Source organism: Sciurus vulgaris (assembly GCF_902686455.1).
Source record: "Sciurus vulgaris genome assembly, chromosome: 3".
NCBI classification, from domain to species: domain Eukaryota; kingdom Metazoa; phylum Chordata; class Mammalia; order Rodentia; family Sciuridae; genus Sciurus; species Sciurus vulgaris.
This window is the reverse complement of record NC_136463.1, coordinates 168030570-168053176: the sequence shown is the minus strand read 5'-3', so window position 1 is coordinate 168053176 and position 22607 is coordinate 168030570. Positions and strand designations below refer to the sequence as shown.

The 22607-nt window shown below is 37.0% G+C and overlaps 1 protein-coding gene across 1 annotated transcript; it reads left to right on the top strand.

Annotated features, from left to right (window-relative positions):
• Nucleotides 1-42: 42 nt before the first annotated feature.
• Nucleotides 43-21064, top strand: PECR (peroxisomal trans-2-enoyl-CoA reductase). The gene is made up of 8 exons (XM_079133620.1): nt 43-221; nt 3628-3761; nt 4355-4520; nt 8950-9031; nt 11527-11623; nt 14191-14301; nt 17932-18043; nt 20419-21064. The coding sequence occupies exons 1-8, from the start codon at nt 98-100 to the stop codon at nt 20502-20504; spliced, it is 912 nt and encodes a 303-aa protein (XP_078989746.1). The 5' UTR covers nt 43-97; the 3' UTR covers nt 20505-21064.
• Nucleotides 21065-22607: the final 1543 nt, after the last annotated feature.

The following is a 22607-nucleotide window of genomic DNA, read 5'->3' as shown; positions in this document are numbered from 1 at the left end:
CTTAACGATCACGTGGGCGCGGCCCTTAGCCCTGCCCACATCTGGGTAACTAGACTGACGCAGTCCTTCGGGCGCCGCTTTCTGACGCTCCGGGACCATGGGCTTCTGGACAAAGCGCAACAGCTGCCTGGCGGCCGGCTTGCTGCAGAACCAAACGGCCATCGTCACCGGCGGGGCCACCGGCCTCGGAAAGGCCATCGCGAAGGAGCTTCTGCACCTGGGTACGCGTGCAGGTCTCTGGACCTGGGCACCTAGAGCCACGGGTCTGCAGAGGCTCGGCTGGGGTAACTAGCGGGGCTGGGAATAGGATAGCATTGTAAAGCAAAGGGATCGTAGAGGTGAGCAAAAATACAACCGCAAGGGAGGGAGCTGAGTTCTTAGAAATCGTGGGGAAGCGTTGGACCTGGAGCCACTAGGTTATATACTAAAGGGGCTTAGAGCCAGAGATACAGTGCCTGGGGTACAGTATATGCCGTGGAATTGTGTACTTGTTTTAAAATTAACCTCTTCTAAATGTTGCCCAATTCCAGTGATCATGAAACAAGGGAAGAGTTCATTTAGCTGGAAAAGGGCTCAACACATTGAGAGGCTTCTGTTGTGTTATTTTCTCACATCTCTTTCATAATCCTCCTCCCCTAATATAGTAAATATCTACCTTAACTTGGATGAAGGAAGGACCTTGTAAACATATACAAGGAAAGACCCACACAGGGAAAAACAGCTAAATTTACGTATCTGAAGAAGTCAATCTTCAATGAGTTAAAAAGAAACAGTATAAAGTTCAAAGGATTATAAAGAAAAAATATTTACAACATAAGACCAATAGTCTTATTATATAAAGAGCCCTTACAAAATAAACAAAAAATTCAGTATATTGATAGAAAAATAGGCTAATGATGTGACAAGCATTCCAAAAGAGAAACTACAAATAAGTATCTGAGAAAATAATCAACTTTATGTGTAATAAAATACAAAGTGAAACAATAAGATACTATTGTTTTTCGAATACAGTTTAAAACCTTGTGCAAGATGGATGCAGTAGTGTACGCCTGTAATCCCAGCTACTTGGAGGCTGAGGCAGAAGAATCGCTAGTTCAAAACCAGCCTCAGCAAAAGCGAGGTGCTAAGCAACTCCGTGAGACCCTGTCTCTAAATAAAATACAAAATAGAGCTGGGGATGTGGCTCAGTGGTGGAGTGCCCCTGAATTCACTCCCCCCACCCCCCACTAAACAAACAAAACACCTTGTGTGAAATTGAAGTGTTGATAAGGGAATGAGAAAGGCAGGAAGAATATGTTATCACCTTTCTGGAGGGTAATTTAGAAATAACATTCAAAATATTTTACAATGTTCATGCTTTATACTTTACTAATTCCTTTCTGAGGACTTTACTCCAAGGAAACAATGGGACAAGCAAAGATTTGAATTCAAAAATATTGGATTATTCGTGTAGCGAAAAATTAGAAATAACCCAAATATCCATTATGAGGGAAATAGTTAAATCAATGACAACGAAATACTATATTGACCCAAATGAACACTTCATGTGGAGAAATGCATACCATATAATTAGAAAAAGCATGATTATGAAGAAAATATTTCAGTTTGATTGCTAATGAAAAATAATTAAAAAGACTGGAAGGAAGTTTATAACATCATTAACATTTTCCTCTGTTGTTGGGGATTGAATTCACAGGGCTTCCTGTGAATTCTGGGCAAAGGTTTTATTCCCAATTCTTCAAAAAAAAAAAAGTTTTTTAATGAACATGTAAATTACCTTGGTAACAATTGTGTTTCCAAGATCTGGCATGATATGAACTAAGAAACAAAACAAAAACAACAAACAAACTGTTATATATATTTTTTTTCTTGGGTGGGCCTCTATATGGGATTGAACTCAGGGGCACTCGACCACTGAGTCACCTCCCCAGCCTTACTTTGTATTTTATTTAGAGACAGGGTCTCAATGAGTTTCTTAGCACCTTGCCATTGCTGAGGCTGGCTTTGAACTTGCTAACCTCCTGCCTCAGCCTCCTGAGTTGCTGGGATTACAGGTGAGGGCCACCTCACCCAGCTCAAACTGTTATATTTTAAAGAAGTGAAATTATATACATTTTTAATAGGAAAAAAAGAGAAAATTACCATTTCCTCTTCTGGCCTTGGTGTTGCATGTTATCATTCCTACCCACTCTACTCCTAACACTAAATTCTGTCCCCTTTCATGAAAAAGTCATAAGAAAATCAGAATTGGTGATCATTTTATACATTTGGCTTCTCTCAGCAGATTTGTAGGATCCTAGTTTACCTTATAGAACTCTTGGTGGATTTTCATGCATTTGAGTTTTACTTTTTGGTAAATTTGCTTTGTCCAAACACTATGTCATTGTGGGGTAAGGTGGCAGACTATTTTGATGGCACAAACTGAAACATTAAGACAGTGATATTATAATCTTGAGATGCTTATAAAAGTGATGGAGCATCTCCCTAGAAAAATATTTCATATACTTAACACATTTTTGTTGTTGTTTTGAAAATGAATTTCTTTCATTGATAGAATATAAAATAATTTTTGTTATGACTTCCTCATCTTTTTTTTTTTAATGACAGAATTAATGGTTATTTCCTGGAAGTTGTTATATAAACCCAAACGAGGCACATAAAATAAAATGTCATCTCAATCTTTTCCAGTGAAAAGACCACTGTCTTGGGGGGCAAAGTATAGCTTGAGTAAAATGGTGATTAGTGGGTTGTCTTTCACATCCACGTGATTTTGGCTTTTCCTTTTGCTGAGAGAACACTGAAAGGCCTAGCTAACAAGAGAAGGCTACAGGAGACAGAATTGGATAACTTTTCTCTGATTAACAGATGCTGTTAGACACAGGAAGTCCTGATTCTGTCAAGGGAGTGCCCAAGACCACTCAAGTTGAATTCAAGCCAGTCTTTTTACAAAGTATTTTTTTATTGGTACATTATCATTATAAATAACAATGAGATTCATTATGATATATTTGTACATGTGTGCCACATAATTTAGTTTGTTTCATTCCTCCTTATTTCCCTTTACCTCCATCCTTCACCCCTTCTCTAGTTTGTTGGTCCCGCTTATATTTTCATGAGGTCTCTTTTCTTTCCTTTTCTTTTTTTCTCTCTAACTTACATATATCAGAGAAAACATAGTTTTACTTTGTCTTCAAGTTACTTTGTCTTCTCTTTCTGTTACTCAGCAGAACATGATTAGATACAGTAGCTAAAAGGAAAGTCAAAGGCCAGTGGCAATTATGACAAGACAGCACTTTTTCTTGCTGAAGTGACCTCTGGCCTCTGAATGGGTCCCTCCTTCTCCAGGTGATGAGCTCACGGATTTACTTGTCTGTAGTCCAGTGCTGCTTGATTTCCAATGCCTGAAAACCATCATTTCATGTATTTTATCCAATTTTTTGTTTCAGGTTAGAGAGTAATTTCAGTTTCCTACTATTCCATCTTGTCCAGAAAAGATGTTCTATTTTTTTATTGTTGTTGTTTACAGGAATATAGCACACAAAATATCTTCTATACATTATTATGGTTGGAATGTGGATAATTCACATGAAAGCTTATTTATTTGTTCTCTGCCTGTTTGTTCCTAAGGGTGTAATGTGGTCATTGCATCCCGGAAGATTGAAAGACTAAAATCTGCAGCAGAGGAACTTAAAGCTACCCTACCTCCCTCCAGCAAGGCTCAGATCACTCCCATTCAATGCAACATCCGTAAAGAAGAGGAGGTAATGCAAATATATCTAATAATATATTCATGCAAATAAATCATTTGCACTAGTGATGCCAAATCCTGGAAGTGCTTCAGGTTTTCCCGTGTTTGCTATCTCAGAAGGGGCTCTTTAACAGAGCCTGTAAGAACCTCTTGTGCTGATGATTTATTGAACCAGTGACCTCAGGAGAAAGGGATGGAAGAAAGCAAGACAGTGTAGCTAAGCAAGGATGTGTTAAAGGGCCTCTTGTCCTTTAAGGCATTTCTTAATGTTCATTTTGACCTGATTTCATCACTATCCCTTATTGATAGGTCACAAATTAATTTGCCAGAGACCTGCTGTACTTAGTGGTGATCCAGACTTTAAGGTATATCTTGTTGCCAAAATTACAATTTTAACTTTATGATCTGTGAGTATTGGACACTGGTGAATTGCTCATTGGTGTAGGAATTTTAGGGTTGTTCATTGCCAACTGAAAGTTCATTGATCCTAATACTCAGAGTTGTTTTCACCATGGGAGAGAGAGTGCAAATTCTGTCACACTTCTAGAACAAATGACCAGTTCAAGTAGCAAGTTAGGTTATTGAACTTTAAATGTTTTTCTTTAGGTGGATAGTTTGGTCAAGTCTACCTTAGCTATTTATGGTAAGATCAGTTTCTTGGTAAACAATGGAGGAGGCCAGTTCCTGTCTCCTTTTGAAGACATCAGTTCAAAGGGATGGCATGCTGTGATTGAAACCAACCTGACAGGCACCTTTTACATGTGCAAAACAGGTGAGTGTCATCAATATCTGCAAAAATCACTGTGTTCTTGTGGAGAGAGAGATCATGGAGGGAGATGAAAGAGATCATGTGAGAGAGAAACCTGTAGGGGCTCAGACACCTCATGCCATGAACATGTATTCCCCATTTATTTTTATCTAGGATCATAGCAAAATTCATACATTGTACTTTTGACTCTTTAGTTTCCTCTAATCCAAAACAAAACAACAACAAAAAAAAAACAGGCTTTTTTAAAATTTTTATTTTACAACATTGATTTATAGAATGTCCCATATTCTAAATTTCTATTACTATCTTTGTGGTAATTAGATGCATTTTAAAGATTTCTGGAAAGAACCCAACATATATGGCCTATCTACTTCTTATTGCATTACCTTTGGAGGGCAGTAAAGTTTGCTGTTGTTCATCCTAACTAAATTTGATCACTTACTTAAGACCTTGACCATCAAATCTGTCTATTGTAGAGAAATATTTTTCTATGTGTAAATTAGAAGTGATCTTTGAGGTCACATAAAGATACTGTTTTCCTGTGTCCTTTCACCCAGTGAGTTTTAATGCCATTTTAGATCCTTGTTGGAGTTCATTTCTAATGAGATTCATTTGGAGGTTACAAATTGATGATTTTAAAAATTAAATTATCTATTTATTGGCATCAAACAGAATCTACTATTTTGCAGAAAATATGGGGGACAGGATACGTGCTGAATGATAATACAGGGTGTGGTTGGTAAAATTCAGACTGTAAAGAACTGTAACATGACCAGCTGCTTTAACCAATAAAATACAAGTGTGCACACCTATAATCCCAGTGACTCAGGAGGCTGAGGCAGGGGGATTTTTGAGGCCCATCTCAGCAACTTAGTGAGACCCTGTCTTCAAAATAAAAAGGGCTGGGAATGTAGCTAAGCAGTAAAGCACCCCTGGGTTAAATCTCTCTGGGCTTTATTATGTCATTCTGTTTCTTTTTTGTTTGTATTTGGCATTTTTAATAGTATATTGAGGAAAACGAGTTCATCTTGATATCTTTACAAATGCAAATTCTTCCTCACTTTTTTTCATTCACATTTGTATCTTCTACAGGGAAAATGGATTTTTTGTTTTGTTTCATTCTTATCTTGAGAATAAGTGTTTAAAAATTATTTCCTATGGCCATTTTTTAATGATAGGGAAGTCAGTTTTATATGAGTTCCCTATAAGATAATCTTAAATTGTCGGCTCTTGAAAGTATTTTATTTTCTTAAAATTTTCCTGAAGTTTGCAGAAGTAGTTTTCACAATCGTTATCTCCTTTGACACTTACAATGCCTCCTTGATGTAGGTAGAGTATAAAGTACCACATCTAGCATAGATTTAGTCCAACTCACCCAACATCACCGCAAAGCAAGCCTTAGACTCTAGTCTACCAAATCCACATGGACTTTCCGTTATATACATTATGCTGCTTTAAGCCCACCAAACACAATACTTTCAACTCTTATAAGAGAACTCTTCATCCATAAAGTAGAACGATGGTTGCCAGGGGCCGGGAACAGGAGGAATGGGAAAATATTGTTCAGTGGGCATGGAGTTTCCATTTTGCAAGTTGAAATAAGTTCTGGAAATGGATGGTGGCAATGTTTGCACAATAACATGAATGTACTTAATATCACTGAACTGTCAACTCAAAATGGTTAAGATGGTAAATTTTATGTTATCACAATAAAATTTTATGTTTATCACAATAAAAGAAAATTGGAAGGAAGTCCAGTTAGACTAGGGTGTTTGTTCTTAGTTTGGACATTAGAAAACAACATTCTAGCTTTCTCCAAGTTATAATTGCTGTGATTTCTTCTCATGTTAGTAGTTACTTATAAACTTTCCCTGTTTTAGGAAAGGTTCTTCTTGTACCTTTGTCCTTCTTCTTTTACATTTGTTCTTGGTGTCTATATGTTCTCTCTGTCCACTCACATACCTTAAAGAAATATCTGCATCTGAGCCCTGGAAAAGTCTCAGAATTTCAGAAACAAAAATGATTTCAGAGTTGTTCAGTTCATTTGTTTCAGGCTATATACTGGTATTTATCCAGAAGCAGAAAATCCATGTGGGATAATTTAAATAAACTTACTCTTCTTTGTTATACTGTAATCAAATGGTTTTATATGGTTTTTAACTTTTGATTTGGCAAATGCTGCTTTGTTTCTTTGAATTTCCAAACTTTTATTGGCTATTTGTGACCTTGTATTCTTTCAGATGAATATTATAGTTGGGTTTCTTCCTCAGAAATCATGTTGGGGAATTTGATTGCATGTTGTTGAACTTAATAATTAGGAAATAATTGAAATATTTAAATATTCTTTCTCCCCATCACGACTTGCCTTTTTATGAATGAATTATTATTTTATATCTTTGGGCAAAAGTTTGTGGGTTTTGTCATATAGATTTCACATTTTAAAATTGATGTTATGCTTAGATTTTTTGATATTGCCATTTTGAATCAGTCTATTCCAATTATTTTTCAGCTGTATGATTGCTAGTTTATTGAATAATTTTTTTCAAGTTCATCTTATAGCTTTTTTTGATGCTTTGCAGCTTTATCTAATGATTGGTTGAATTACCTCTTAGATATTCTAGGTGTTTAGCATATTGTCTAAAAATAACCACTGTGTTTTATTGAGTCAAAAATATAATCACAAAAAAATATAATCACTTGTGAAATGTACCATCATTCTATGTATTATTAAGAAAGCGAAAATACTGATAATTATAAGATGTTATCAGCCGTAAAAACATTCCAACTTCAGCAATGTAAAATAATGTGAAAAAAAACTATCTAAAATTTAATATATATTATAGTTTGTAGCTTCTTTTCTAGGGTTTTACCTTTGTTTTTTTTTTTTTTCTGTCATTTTAAAAAGTTAGTCTGAATTCACAGGAAAATATTAAGTAATGGCAAAGTATTCTTGTTTTTGCTAAAGCCTTAAAAGGGATTGGGTATCAAATTTTCTCTGATCTTTAAATTCTTAAAATTCCTGTTTCTATTAAAGAGAGTCTGAAGCAATGCCTTGTTTTGTATGAATAGAATGGGTGCCTTAATATCAAATGGGGCCTCAAAAAATAAATTATTTAAGAATGAAGTTAGCAAAAGGAATGTAAAACTTGTATGTCAAAAACTTACAAAATATTGCTGATAAATTAAAGAAGATTTAAGCAATGTAAAGACATTCCATGCTCGTGCATTGGAAGATTCAATATTGTTAAGATGATAGTTCTCTCCAAATGCATTTATAGATTCAATGAAACCCCTAGAAACAATTATTGAAATTGACAAGTTTATCCTGAAATATACATGGAAATGTAAAGGACCCAGAATAGCCCAAACAATTTTGAGCTTACACTTCTTTATTTGAAATCTACTTCTTGATTTTAGGACCTTGTCCTGCTGACTTAAGTATAGATGTATAGATCAAAAGCATTAGTCATTAGGGAAATCCAAATCATACTACTACATACCCCTTAGAATAGGTATCAACAAAAAGTCAGACAGTGAAAGTGTAGAAAAACTAGAACCCTTCTATATTTCTGGTAGGAATGTAAAGTGGTGGACTCACTTTGGAAAATAGTTTGTTTCAAAAAAGTTAAACATAGAGTTACATGTGACCTGGTAATTTCGCTCATAGGTTTCTATCTAAGGAAAATAAAACATGTCCACAGAAAGATTTTCATTCATAATCACACCAAAGTGGAAACAATCCAAATATTTATCAGCTGATGAATGAATGGATAAATGTGTCATATCTACCCATGGAACACTACTCAATAGTAAGAAGGAACTATTAACACATTACAATGTGGATGAAACTCACAGACTTTACTCTAAGTGAAAGAAGCCAGATGCAAAAGACAATGACATATTGCATGATTCAATTAATATGAAATGTTCAGAAAAGGTTAATGCAAAATCTATTGATCTATAAAAACAAAGAGATGAGTATCTACCTGGGGATGATTTGGTCAAATAGGATGAATTGGGTTTCAAATAGGTACAAAGAACGTTTTGGGGTGATCTAAATGTTCAAAACAATGTGGTGATAGTTGCATAATTTGTATATTTGCTTGAAATTATTAAACTGTATGCATAAAGTGGACGAATTTTAGGATGTGTAAATTGTACTGTAATCAGGCTTTAAGATTTTTTTTTAGTTGCTGATGGGCACAATACCTTTTTTTCCTTTTATTTTTATGTGGTGCTGAGGATTGAACCCAGTGCCTCACATGTGTAAGGCAAGTGCTCCACCACTGAACTAAAACCCCAGCCCTGTAATCAGGCTTTTTAAAAGAAGAAATATAAATTAAAATGGAAAGCAGATCCAGTAAGCAGCATGCTAGAACAGGATATCAGGAAAGAGGACATGTTTAAGATGATTGTTGTTTGTTTTCTGCAGTTTACAAGCTCTGGATGAAGGAGCATGGAGGATCTATTGTAAACATCATCATCCTCATTAAAAATGGATTTCCTTTAGCCGCGTAAGCATTTTTATAAATTTTCCTCCTATGTCTTTGGATTTTGTCCACTGAATGGGGACGGTGGGTAGGTAGGGAAAAATACCTTCAATCAAGATGATTAGTGCCTTCAATGAGTTATGACCACAATACTTAGTATTTCCTTTTATTTGAAGTTTTAAAATGTACTTCTAAAAGCATTCCCATTCAGATTGGGGTTGCCATGTTTACCGAGAAAGGGAGGGAAACCAGGATGCCCTGTTTTTTTGTATAAATGTATTCTAAATACTTGCATTGAAAAGTTATTCTTTATTTATCTGAAATTCATATTTAAGTGGATATCCTACATTTTATGTGGCAACTGTAACCCAAATGTTACTAAACTGCTCATCACTGGTGGAGGACAGCTTCCGTGTTAAGTTAGGAACATGAAACCAATCTGTGTTAACCAATCTCTTTTAACTTAGATCTGATACAATCAATATATCTATTTAATTTTAGACAGAATCGCTAAATTGTTATTCCTAACAAAAACTCAAGATTTTTTTTTCTGAAAAGTTTCTAAGAGTTAAACTTTTAATTAGCCACTCTACAAGTAGATAGTTTGTTTCCTCTATGCAAATTCTGATGCCCTATGTGCTCTCTGTATTATTCAGGACTCCTTCAGTTGTATGGGATAGAAATATAATTCAAGCTAGATTAGTGATTCTCCAAATGTGGTTTCTGGAACAGAAGTGTCAGCCTCAGCTGGGAACTTGTCAGTCAGCACTGTGCATTCTTCAGATCTGCTGTATCAGAAGCTCTGGGAGCAGGCTCAGCAGCCTATGTGATGTTGGTCCCTGAACTAGGGACTCTGTAGGTTCAGGCATGATGCTGGCAGGAAGCTACCTCTCCTTTTAGCTTTGTTTCATTCTCAAGCAGCCTTTTCCTACATGTGGGAAAAAAAAAAAAGAATACCAGCAGGAGATAGAGGTCAACACTCCCTCTCTTTCTAACTCTCCAATGAGAGAGTGCTTCTCAAATAGTGCTGAAAAAAATCATACTAACAATACCAGTACCAGCAAGTTCCAGAGAGGATTCTCATTAGCTGACTCTGTTAGTTTGCTTTTCATTGTTGTGACCAAAAGACCTGACAAGAAAACTTAGAGCAAGAAAATTTATTTTGGCTCACAGTTCAGAGGTTCACTCCATGATTAGCTAGTCCACTGCTCTGGACCCAAGGTGAGACAGAACACATGGTGGACAGGTGTGGCAGAGGAGCACTGCTCATCAGGAAGCAGGTATGGGGGAGGGGCCTGGAAGATGACCCCTTCCAGGGGCAAACTCCAATGACTCACTTCCTCCAGTCGGCCCCACTTGCCTCCAGTTATCACCTGTTAGTTCATTTGAACTAGGATGGACTGATTATGTTATAGCTCTCACAATCCAATCATTTCACCTCTGAATATTCCTGCATTAACACAGAAGCTCTTCTTCATATCCAAACCATAACACTAACCCCACTTGGGTCAGGAGTGCAGCCATCAACCAAATCTTGTGGGAATGATGTTGTGCTTCTATGCATGGTCATCCCAAGACTGAGAAACTGGGGTCAACACCACTTGGACGTGAACTGAGAATGACCAAGGGGTGGGTTCTTAAGTGGGAATTAAGATGATGTTACCCCCAAAAAAGTAAAGAATGCAGGCAAATTATGCCACTGTAGTTCCTTTTCCTACCTACTCCTCTTTCTTATGTGTTTACCTTCCTTAGGGTCTTAGAAGAAATAAAAGCAGTTCTTTCTGGCATCTCTCATTCACACAGGCAACTACTAATATTAGTTTTTGAGCAGCTCTTTTCCCTGTTGATAAGTAAAAATTGTGTTGTATTATACACAGTATTCTGTATCTAGCTGTTCTCAAATACACAGCATATGTTGGAGATTTATTTGCACCAGCATCTAAAGAGTTTTCTTCTTATTTTTTATGGTGATCTAATGTGCCACTCTGTAAAGCATAACACATAATGTATTCAACCCTTTTCTAATGCTATGCTTTGGACGAGTGTCCTTCAAAGCTCCAATTGTAAAGGATTGGCCCATGGCGTGATATTTATTGGGAGGTGCTGCTAACCTTTAAGAGGTGAAGGCTAGAGGAAGGTCCTTAACTTATTGAGAGCATGCTCTCAAAAAGAACTGTGGGATCCCAGTCTCTCTCTCTCTCTCTCTCTTTCTGCTTTCTAGATTGAGATGTGATACTTGTTCCAAGAATGGCACCATGTGCCTCCCTTACCAGACGTCCTAATAAATGGGGTTGCCCTATTTTGGACTTGAACCTTCAGAACCATGAACCAAAATAAGCCTCTCTTTACTACAGAAGTACCCAGTTCTCTGCTTCTGTCTAACAGAGACTCAACAATACAGACTCATAACGAGATGGTTCACCTAGAGTTCTGCCTGGTCATCGGTCACTTGACAACTTTAGTTAAGAAGAAAATACTCAATAAAAGTTCATTGTAATGCTTTTCTTTTGTCCTTAAAGGCACAGTGGAGCTGCAAGGGAAGGTGTTTACAACCTCACCAAATCCTTAGCTTTGGAGTGGGCCAGCAGTGGAGTAAGGATCAATTGCGTTGCTCCTGTAGGTAAATGTGCCATATGAAATCTGTGAACAAATCGTGCCCTTCTGATTCCATTTGTGCTGTTGTATGTTTGTAGCAAGCCAGGTTGCTTGCTACCATGTAGGTAATAAATATACAAGCATACTATAAAAGATTGACTTACAAGGTAGATAAAATCTCAAAGTTGCATTACAGAAGTAGTCTTTGATTAACAATCAGTTTGTCAAGATGAAATTCAGCCAGTGATTCTCATATATTTTATAACTATTTGCAAAATGTTAAACAATAGTGATGTATAAACTTTACTCCAAATCATGGAATCCAGGCATCTGCATTTTATCAAGCATCCTGGAAAATGAATATTCACAGTGAAGGTTGAGAAACACTGCTTTGAAGAGTAAATTTTTCTAGATAATTGTTTTGTTTTGTTTTGTTTTTTTGGTTTATCATTAATTATTAGGAGACATGAATGTCAGGGTTCTGAAAAGGAGCTCTCAAAAATCAATCAGAAAAAAAAAGAAAAAAGATCAGTTAGAAATCAAGAGAAAATTTCTCTGAATCATACTATAGATGATGAGGAAATTTATAATATAGATATAGTCAATTTCAAAAACTCATTTTTGTGAAAGAAGCTACAGCTGAGTCCCCTTGGTATTATATATTGGCCACAGATTCCAAGAGAGACATTAGATGGAATATCTCAATCATCTTGTATAACTTGGCTTAAATTCTACTTTTTCTCTGATATTTTCTGGTCATTCTTAAGATAGCAATAATCTCTCCAACTGAAACACTATAATACCTTTGGATATTATCTACAGATCTAATTATATAATAGCTATAGCTATTATTATCAATTCTGTTGGGGGCTGTGCCATGTTGACCGCGCCAGAATGGTACCTGATCACATCAGCAGCAAGGGGGTTAATTGACATAAGCACACTCAGGTGATTTATCGTCCACGCACACAATGTATGCGCATGTGTTCTCGAGCACTCCTAATAGTGCCTGCTCAAACATCTAGCGTGTTGCTAATCTTTGCGTAACAGGCGTGGCCCTGCTCTCTGCCTCCTAGAGGCGATATAAGCGTAGGCGGAGTGAGACAGAAAAACACACAGCAGCAGCAGCCAGAAGAAAGGAAGCAGAGAACTGAGACGCATCACTAAAGCACCTTAGGTAGATGTACCCTTAGTTCACAGGATGCACCAGTAAGAAGCAGCAGAAAACTAAGAAGACATAGATATCTCTGAAAGCAAAGTCTCTCTCTCTCTCTCTCTCTCTCTCTCTCTCTCTCTCTCTCTCTCTCTCTCTCTCTCTCTCTCTCTCCCCCCCACCCCCTCCCCCTCTCTCCCCCCTCCCTCCCTTCCTTCCCTCTCAAAGCAAGTAAATCTCATTTCCTCTATCCTCTATAAACAAACAAACAAGAAAGCAGTGCACTAAAGAGAAAGATAGAAGTAGCTCAGTTTCCAGTCCACCACCCATAAGACCCGTGCAAGTTGTTGCTGCAAGCGGTGACAAATACCGCAAAGAGCCAGCGACAAATTCTACTCAGTGGGAGCTAAGTGTGAACCAACTTATTGAAGTCAGTAGAGAAACTTCCTCTTTAACAAAATTGCAAGCTCTAGCCAGTACCTCATATTGCTTTAGTCCTCCACAGGTATATTACCTAACCTTACATAATACACTCAAATATTTATAGCACAAATTATTTATAGTACCATTCCTAATGTTGATATCTTGAAATAGTGACTTCTAAAAAATCTTCAATGGTATGTCAGTGTGATAAGTACAATGCTAATTCTGTTTGTCCATCAGAGATTTTTTTTAGGTTTAATATCTAAAATTTAGCACTTTTAAAATATTCCATCCTCTTTAAATAATGTTACACATCATTTGATTGGAAACCAAAATATCTCCCTAGTATCCTTCAGAGTAATTCATACTGAGGAAATGTCATCTTTCCTCTCCTCCCTCTAACCTCTAGTTAGAGGCTAGAGCTAAAAGCTTTTTCCTGTGTCATATAGTTTTTCAAGTAATTGCCCTGGCCTTGTGCCCTTGAAAAGCTAGTACAAGATAGATGGAAATATTCTTAAACAATTAAAGTTGTAGTTTATTTATTTTGAATTCAAATATTTTGTGCTTTATTTCACTCTGGGTTTAAAGGAAAATGCTGTATTTCTTAGACTCATGTAGCTATTGCCTCATCTTTCCTTGTGAAGTTGAGATACCTACTGGAAGATAAAGTTGACAGAGTACCTTGACCTGTTGTTCCCACTTAAATGCCTTCTTTCTTATATAATTATGCTCTTTGGAAACCAATCTCCCTTGAAAAAAAAAAATCCAGGGATTGTCTGTTTTTTAAGGAAGAGGAAGTCACAGATGAGCACTCGGATGATGCATTTGTGGACAGTGGTTGACCATACCTCTTTGACAATATTGAGAAAAATTAATATTAAAAATGCTAACTTTTCTAGTAAACATAAGCCATGTAATTCTTGGTATTGATTATTAGGCTACCTTGATTCTTTACAATTAAAATTTAATTTTGTATACGTTTTATTTGTTCCTCTTTTATGTTTAAACATAGGGAATAATCTATTCCAAGACTGCTGCTGATAACTATGGTGATATTGGACAAAACTTATTTGAAAGTGCATTTCAGAATATTCCAGCTAAACGAATAGGAGTTCCCGAGGAGGTAATGTGTATTTCTAGCATCCATCAGAATGACTATGGTTTATACATAACACATGGCGTCCTGTTTAGGTGGTCTGGTTGTCTGATGGAGATTATTTCTCCCACTGCCACCAACCATTTCTCCTGTGCTTTCTGGATCTTAGGAATATCTGGTTGTGCTTTGACTATTGATAGCAGCCTTTACTGAGGAATGAGCACTGTGTGAATGAAGAACAGCTGCTTCTCCTTGCTTCATTGTTTTTCAGCTGCAATATTTATCACATGGTATTTGTTGGTACACAGAACCCTAAGCGAGTCTGATAATTATGGCTTTATGAAATTCCATATGAGATTTCATGTTAGTTCAGCTGGAGTACATAAAAATCAATAGCTTTCTCAAATGCCAGCATTATAATCTTAAATTAATAATAATTTTTTAAAGGAAGGGTATCTTGTCCACAATAATAATAAAGATGAAAATACCTTGGAGTAAACTTAACTCTAAATGAAACAAAACAGAGAAAAACTTTTTAATGAAGAATAGTAAAGACCAGAATGAATAGAAACACCTTATACTCCTCAGTGGAGGAATTGATTTTGTTTAAAAGTCAAGTTTCCCTAAATTAATTCATAAATTTAATATGTTTTTGGAATTTAACACACTGATTCTGAAGTTCATTTGGAAAAATATTTATGAAAAACTTGTCATGTTCTGAAAAATAATAATGAGAGAATTTGCCCTTCCAGGTATCAAGACATACTATAAAGCTATATTCATTTACAATGTCTAGTGCTAGAACTGGAGAAGATTAAAATTAGTGAAACTGACTGGATTTTAAAAATCAGAACCATGCCTATAGGATAAACATAGCATTTCAAATTTGCAAGGAAAGTATAAACCAGTTAGCAAAAGTCTTGGGCAACTGGCTGTTCATTTACAAATAAATTAGACCCCCTCTCTTGTCTTTAAAGGAAAAACCATAAAACTCTTGGGAAAAAAACAACAACAACATGGTTCTAATTTATAGAATCAAACTTTTATTATGTTTGACATTAATTTCTTCCTGGAAATTCAATGTGCATACTTTAATTCTCTGCATTTATCGATTATTTTACAAAAACAGATCCAGCTTTATATTCTTTTCCATACTTCGCTATTCCATGAAATATACCATAATATATTTTGCCAGACTCAATTTTTGCACATTTAGATTCTCTTTATATTTTTGTGATTGCAGTATGCCTACAGTGCACATCCTTGGACACATCATACACTGTGGCGTGAGGGAGTTGGTTTCTAGTAGTGAAATCCCTGAACTAAAATAGATTTGCATATTAAAGCTTGGAAGATATTGTTAAATTGGACATTTGATGAGCCATGTTGAGTGAGATGTTTAGATTTTTATTCTGAAAGCTAAGAGTAGATTTTCAATGATTTTAATCAAGGAAATAATATGACTACATTTTTATTTTGTCAAGAACACTTGTTTACATAAATTATAGTATCTACATTTACCATGTTAGAAATTTAAACCAAGAAATTTAAAAAATATTCATTAATTCATTAAAATACAGTATTATAGGCATTATGGTAACATAAATGACATTTCAAATAAAAAAGCTATAATTTTCAAAACAAGAGTTTTTTTTTTACATTTGTTTGACATATTTACAAACCTCTTTAATGTCTGACTTAATAGTAAACAGCTGGATTCTCACTTTTGCTTCTGCATTTATCCATTTCAATCTGTTGTTTCAATTAAAGCATATGAAGAAAATCTGGATTCTGGCAGATGTATAGTTGGAAAAGAAGGAACATTTTAATAGTCTTTTTAGATAACTATGGGTTTTATTTTTTATATTCAACAAATGGTAGTTTCTTAAAGATTAGTTGCAATGTAGAGTCTGAAACTGTGGCAGTGAACTTCTTGTACTTTATTAAACTCTTTTTCACACTTTGGATTTTTCATCCAGGTATGATTTGTCCTTTGGGAAATATTGGTTCACTGAGTTATGTGTCTTAACTGTGGACACACAATTTGTTATATAATATCAAAAAAATCACATTTGATAATGTCTCCACCCATCTCTTCAGGAAAGTCTTTTAAGTATTAGGAAGCTGGAAAGCTCATGGTGACAGGTACACAGAAATTCAAATTTTCCCTTGGAGTCTTGAATTTTAACGTTGACAACAAATATTTTCAGGTATTTTCCTTTACATCAATAACCCCATTTTATTTTGAAAATAAAATTTTCAAATGAAAGGCCAAAATGAAATAAAATTTTCATTTTGAAACGCCAGCCCAGGACCCAAGTGTGAATAACGGTAGTACCAGTCATTCCATCATGGAAAAATGGTGTTTTGTGAAAAAAGTGACTGACTCCATTTTCAATTCAGTTGCATCCCTTGAGGGTTTGTCCTTCTCTACACAGCAGAAGGGCTTTATGTGTATTGGTACTTTCCATTTCATCACACAGAATAGTAAAAAGATGTGCACTCAGTGGTTGATATTTAATAAATTAGTATTTTTTAACTGTTTCCAAGGATATGCCAAAGTGAAATTGCTCCTGTAACGTCCCACTCCTAGCCCTTCTGGTATCATGACTACTGACTGGCACAGTATTGTTTCCAGCTAGGATTCACGCTAAGGCTCCAGCTGTCTTTTCCATCACTGCTTTGATACCATCAACTCAAATGTCAATACAGTGAAAAAGACAAATTAGGGTTTAGTAAAATTAAAATGTTTTAACCTTGCAAGTTCCCTCCAGAAATCTTAGGAACACCCAGGATTGGGCCCATCACAGTTTGACAGCTGCTGACATAGCTAATTCCTTCAGAGAGTTAGGAAGGGAGGGGAAGAGAGATCATGGTAGCTATAGTGAGATGAAGAATATGTGTTGGCCTGATTGTGTCCTGCATCTGTAGGAAGGCAGAACTTTCACACCAGGCTGTTGGCTGGCCTGTTAATCCATGAGTTCCCATCTTTTAAGTGAGGGAGAATTCAGGAGTGTCAGGTGTTTAGGAGCATCACCCTTTGAGAAACTGTTCTTCCTATAGGCTCACTGATATAAATTCCCTCTTTATCTTTGGTTTTGGGAATAGATGTTGCTGAACTCATCAATTGACTCTTAATATTTTAGGGAATGCAGTGGGATTCTGAAGTCCCTCTTCTAGAAACTTGTGCCATCTCTGTTGCTGAGTTTTGGGCCATGAACTGAACCCATCAGAATGCTAATGTATTGCTATACAGACTCCTTGACTACTTCAGGGACCAAAATATAAAAGGCATGTGGCAGTGATAGAAAAGGGGATTGTGATGGGAAATGGAAGGGGTCGAAGGAACTGGACTGTTTGAAGCAGGAAGGAATGGAGATTCAGCACTGTGTTCACTTTGGGCTTCTTGTTGTGTGGCCTCCTTGACACCCTCTTAAGGCCCCTTTGTGTCTCTCCACCTTTACCCTGATGGCTAACCTGATTTTAATGATGCTCAAGTAGAAAAGGGAAGCTGTCTGGGTAGTGTCAGGTTGTGGCATGCGCATGCAGGATTCACATTACAGTCATGTGGTTTGGCATGAGTTTACTCAGGAACATGAAGTCCATAGAGATGAAAAGAGGCTTTGCTTTTGTGTGTGTGTATGCCTCTGTTTCCAGGTCTCGTCCATTGTGTGCTTCCTGCTGTCTCCTGCCGCTTCCTTTATCACTGGACAGTTGGTGAATGTGGACGGGGGCCAGTCTCTGTACACACACTCGCACAACATACCAGGTGAGCAACCAGGGAATGAGTAGCTACTAGATGTATGCCTTTTCATGTTCAGGGGTTAGCCACTTAAATTACAGAGGTTTACTCCTGTAGGACATCAAAATGTGCAAAGTGCTTATTTATCTTCAGGATACCATCTCAGGAGGGATGTTCCCAGGTGCTGAAAATACCTAGATGTATTTATTATAGAACTTAACTTGAAATATTTAAGAAATTTTTGTGTATGCATGAGTTGATGGAATTTGAACCTTGAAAAATGTTCTGAGTGTTTCTATATAAAGAACTACAGAAAGAAAGCAAAGGTTGCCATGTATTTAAGATTTAACTCTTCTTTTTTCCTCCAGTAAGTGGCTTGCATATCTGAACAGAAGAATCAGTGGTATTGTGCTATTCTTCCCCCTCTTTAGGATATATGTTAAGTGAAGTCATATGAAATTGCTATGTTCAATCATTTTTGATATATTAAAGAAGTACTTTTATTAGTTGTAAGCAAATATTGATATTACACACAAACGTCTTTATATGTGGTGTTTGTGTGTATGTCCATGCTCATATCTAATGACTAGACCAGAGACCTTTGGGGTTGGAAGTTTTCTAAAAACTATGATAGTCTAATATCCTAATTTTGCAAATGACAAAACAAATCCACAGAAGTTAAAAAGTATGCTAAAAACTACAAGTCACTCAAAAAACACAGAAAAGGGTACAAAATACAAATACACCTGACTTTCTGTTGCTAAAAATAGTTGAATAAGTGGCTACTAGAAAATTAAGGTGTGGTTAATATAAACCCTTTGTGTTCAATTTTCTTATCAATGTCCCAGGTTCAACCTACGCTTCCTGTGCTTTCAGTCTAGTCAAAGCATAGTATCTCATACGTTAATAAGTGGTTAGTGTAGAACTTTAATTTTATTTATTACTGTCCCTTCCTTTATATATATATTCTTTACTAAAAAATGTGTATGGTGATGTGTGTAAGATACTATGCTTTTAAGGACAAAAGACAAAAATGCCTGTATAGCTATGTATTATTGCTTTGATAGTGTTTAAAGTAGTGAGGGTAGGCGAGAACCTTTCCCCTTCCCTCCCCTGTAGACCTGAGTCAGTATTTGTTCAGGTGAGTCGCATTGTTTTTCTTTTAGAGAGGGAAAGAAATTCCAAATGGCTGCTTCTCCAGCTCTCCCACAAAATGATTTTCTTTTGCAATTCTAATACTGTTCTTATCAATATAAAATATTCTTTAAATTTTTGAGGGAAGTAGTTACATCTACTTTTTAAGTATGTGCTGTGCTACATATTGACTTCAGTACAGGGTTTTAGACTGCCAGCTTGAAAATGCGAATCTCTGGAATAGAAACCTCCTGCTGCCTGCCTGTCTCAGCTGTTGAATTTGGGGAAAATTAATTTCTGTAGTCCCCCTTTTCTTTTCTACAATGCGATGACACACCTAGTATTGATTGCAGGGGGCTGTTGGGAGGATCAAATTAGACAATGCATGTTTAAAGCCCTGCATCAGGATGCTTTTAGCTGAAACTCAAGTTGGCCTAATAGATAAAGGAATTTTAGCTTATGTAACCAGAAAGCAGGTGAGACTTGACTAGGTTAGCTCAGTGATCTTATTAAAGACAATTTCCCCACCTCTTTCCTCTGTTTTTGCTTCCATGAGGTCAGCTTTCTCTCGAGTCTGGCTCTCTTGGTTATCGGATGGTTGCCTGTTGCTCCTGAGATCACCTGCCTCTTTTTGTTCACATTCAGCTAGCTAGAGAGCAAGGAGAAGAGAATGACTTTGTTCCAAAATTTCTTAAACAAATTCTGAGATTCTTTCTGTTTCAGACCAGCTCAAGCAAATTCCCATTCTCAACCAACATCCAGAGCCAGGGGGATGGGGATCACTGAGTGACAACTTATATCATATGACCCCTCACCCCAAAACCAGGGCAGGGTCACTCCTCAGACCCTTCTGGATTCTCAAAAGGAAATGGATCCTCGTGCAAAGAGGAGATGAGGACTGGATGTTGGGAGGATGCAATTATCAGTACCTGGTGCAAAGTTAGAACATTATTTAAAAATTATTACTAAGGAGATATTATTTATTGAATGTCTATAGTATGGCCAGCTCTGTACAGATGGGGTCACTTTAACCCTCACCATTTTTAAAAGATTTTGTTAGATAAAATAGGACTGAGGCTCTGAAAAAGTAACTTCCCTAAATTTGGAAATGCTAGTGAATGGCAGACTGTGGATTCAAATCCAGGTCCTTTTGCAAAACCTCTGGATTTTGTTTTCTTGCATGAATGACCCAGAGAAACCAAGAGAAGTGGAAATTAAGAGGACAAAGGAGGTTAACATTTGCTAACTTGGCGTTTTCCACTTAACAGATCATGACAACTGGCCTGAAGGAGTTGGGGACCTTACTCTTGTCAAGAGGTTGAAGAAATCTTATAAGGAGAAAGCCAAACTCTAAGCCAAGGACAATCAGCTATCTTTTGTTCCTGAATGCCTTAACATCTTGAGAATGTGCATCTGTACTTTATAAGCACTTATAATTTGTTTAGGAAAAAAAAATGCTTCTTTTTTAATGCTATTAATTATAGCTAAGCAAAAACTATTCCTGAAATAAGTTCATTTCAATGCTCTACCCCATGTCTTTGAATCTGTGATTTTTTTTTTTTTCTACCCGATTTCTTTTTTTTTTTTGGTGCTACTGGGGATTGAACTCAGGACTTCAGACATGCGGGGCAAGCCTTCTACCACTGAGCTACATCCCCAGAGTTTGTGATTAATTTTTTTTAAGAAACAGATGAACTTGACTAAATTCTTATTTTAAAAGAGGTATTAGAAAAATGAAGTAATTTTAAGTTAATAATGTTTAGAAAGATCATAAATTCTCAAGTTTTACTGAATTATAATGGGAAAATACATCTAAATTGTGATGTAGTTATGGTTATTACACTAGAGTTATACAATGACTGCTTTTTGATGGCAAATTCTTTGGGAGCAATAAAACCTTGTGGTGGCTGTCAATTTATAGTTTCTCTTGTTTGTGAAGTCAAAGTTGCCTACACCACAAAGCTGGCTGCTTGTGGATGGTGGAGCATGTGGTACAATCAGTGGGTCCATGGTTAGGCATCACTCTTGCATCTCCTTTGCCAGGAGTGGGTCACCTGGTAGGATGCTGTGTCATGTAGGGTGTGGTGCCCGTGGATGAGGCTTTCTACAAGCCCCCAAATAGAGGTGGTACTGAATCCCATGAGCTGAGAAGGCAAACTCACCTGGAATAAATACTTAGTGCTATGAGGAGTGGCACACACATCACACTGGAATTTGAAATAAAGATTTAGTCACTATAATAGAGATTAGTATAATGTAGTATTTTAGTTTAAAATAATGATTTAATAATTGTAATAGAGATTAGTATAATGTGGGATTGGCTAGAAAGAAGTAAAGAGAAACCTAAAGAATATGAGACTAACAGGTGCAAGGACCAGCCAGTGTACTAGGGCTGAGATGGAGCACCAAAGAAGAGCCCTCCCTGCTCCCAACACCCAGGTCTAGTAGGTTGAGCACAGCTGTGACTCAGTGGGTGACAAGAAGTCACTGTAGTGTGTTGCTGACGGAACTTACTAGAAATCTACCCTCTAAGGGAAAACTGCATGGGGAGATGTCTCATCCGAAGCCCTGGCTGCACAACCACTTGAGAGTGGTGTGGGGCAAGCCCAGTGTTGCTGGCCCTGGTGTGGCAGCCACCTGCACTGCATCATTCTCACAGTATCTGTCCCCAGCCCTCTACTAGCAAAGCCTCAGGGCCAGCTGGCAAAGGGAAAACCATTTGAAGGACCCAGGTCTTTTTTATAAGGCTGAGAAGCAATAAATCTAACCCACCCAGTTGTCACCCTGCTATTAAGTGATCCATTGGTCTTCTTAAAGAACAGGGCCACACTGGGACTCAGCACTGGTCTCTGTTGTAGTCAGGCTGGCAGTTCAGAGGCAGCAAGACCTGCAGCAGCCCTGACTGAGGGGAATCTATTTTGTTAGCATTTGCATAGCTGTGATCAAAATCCCTTTTATGGTTTAGATATGAGGTATTCCCCAAAAGCTCATTTGTGAGACAATGCAAGAACATTCAGAGGTGATTATATTATGAGAGTTGTTACCTTCTCAGTGGATTAATCCCTCAGAGGGATTAAATGAGTGGTAACTGTAGGCAGATAGGGTATGGCTAGAGGAGATAGATCACTGGGGGCCTGCTTTTAGGGTTTATATTTTGTGCCCAGTGAGCAGAGCTCTCTGCTTCCTGCTCTCTGATTGCCATGTTCTGAGTTGCTTTCCTCTGCCAAACTCTCCCACCATGATGTTCTGTTTCACCTCAGTTCCAGAACAGTGGAATTGGCCATCCACAGACTGAGACCTCTGGAACTGTGAGCAGCAAATAAACTTTTCCTCCTCTACATTGTTCTTGTCAGGTCTTTTGGTCACAGTGATTGAAAAAAAGTTGACCAAAATAATACCCAACAAGAACAACATAGAGGAGGAAAAATTTCTTTGGGGCTCAGTTTCAGAGGTCTCA

Coding starts and splice junctions, on each gene's coding strand:
- PECR (XM_079133620.1), top strand. CDS start 98: ATGGGCTTCTGGACAAAGCGCAACAGCTGCCTGGCGGCCGGCTTGCTG. Junction 14,302..17,931: donor GAATAGGAGTTCCCGAGGAG/GTAATGTGTATT, acceptor CTCTGTTTCCAG/GTCTCGTCCATTGTGTGCTT. Junction 18,044..20,418: donor ACACTCGCACAACATACCAG/GTGAGCAACCAG, acceptor TCCACTTAACAG/ATCATGACAACTGGCCTGAA.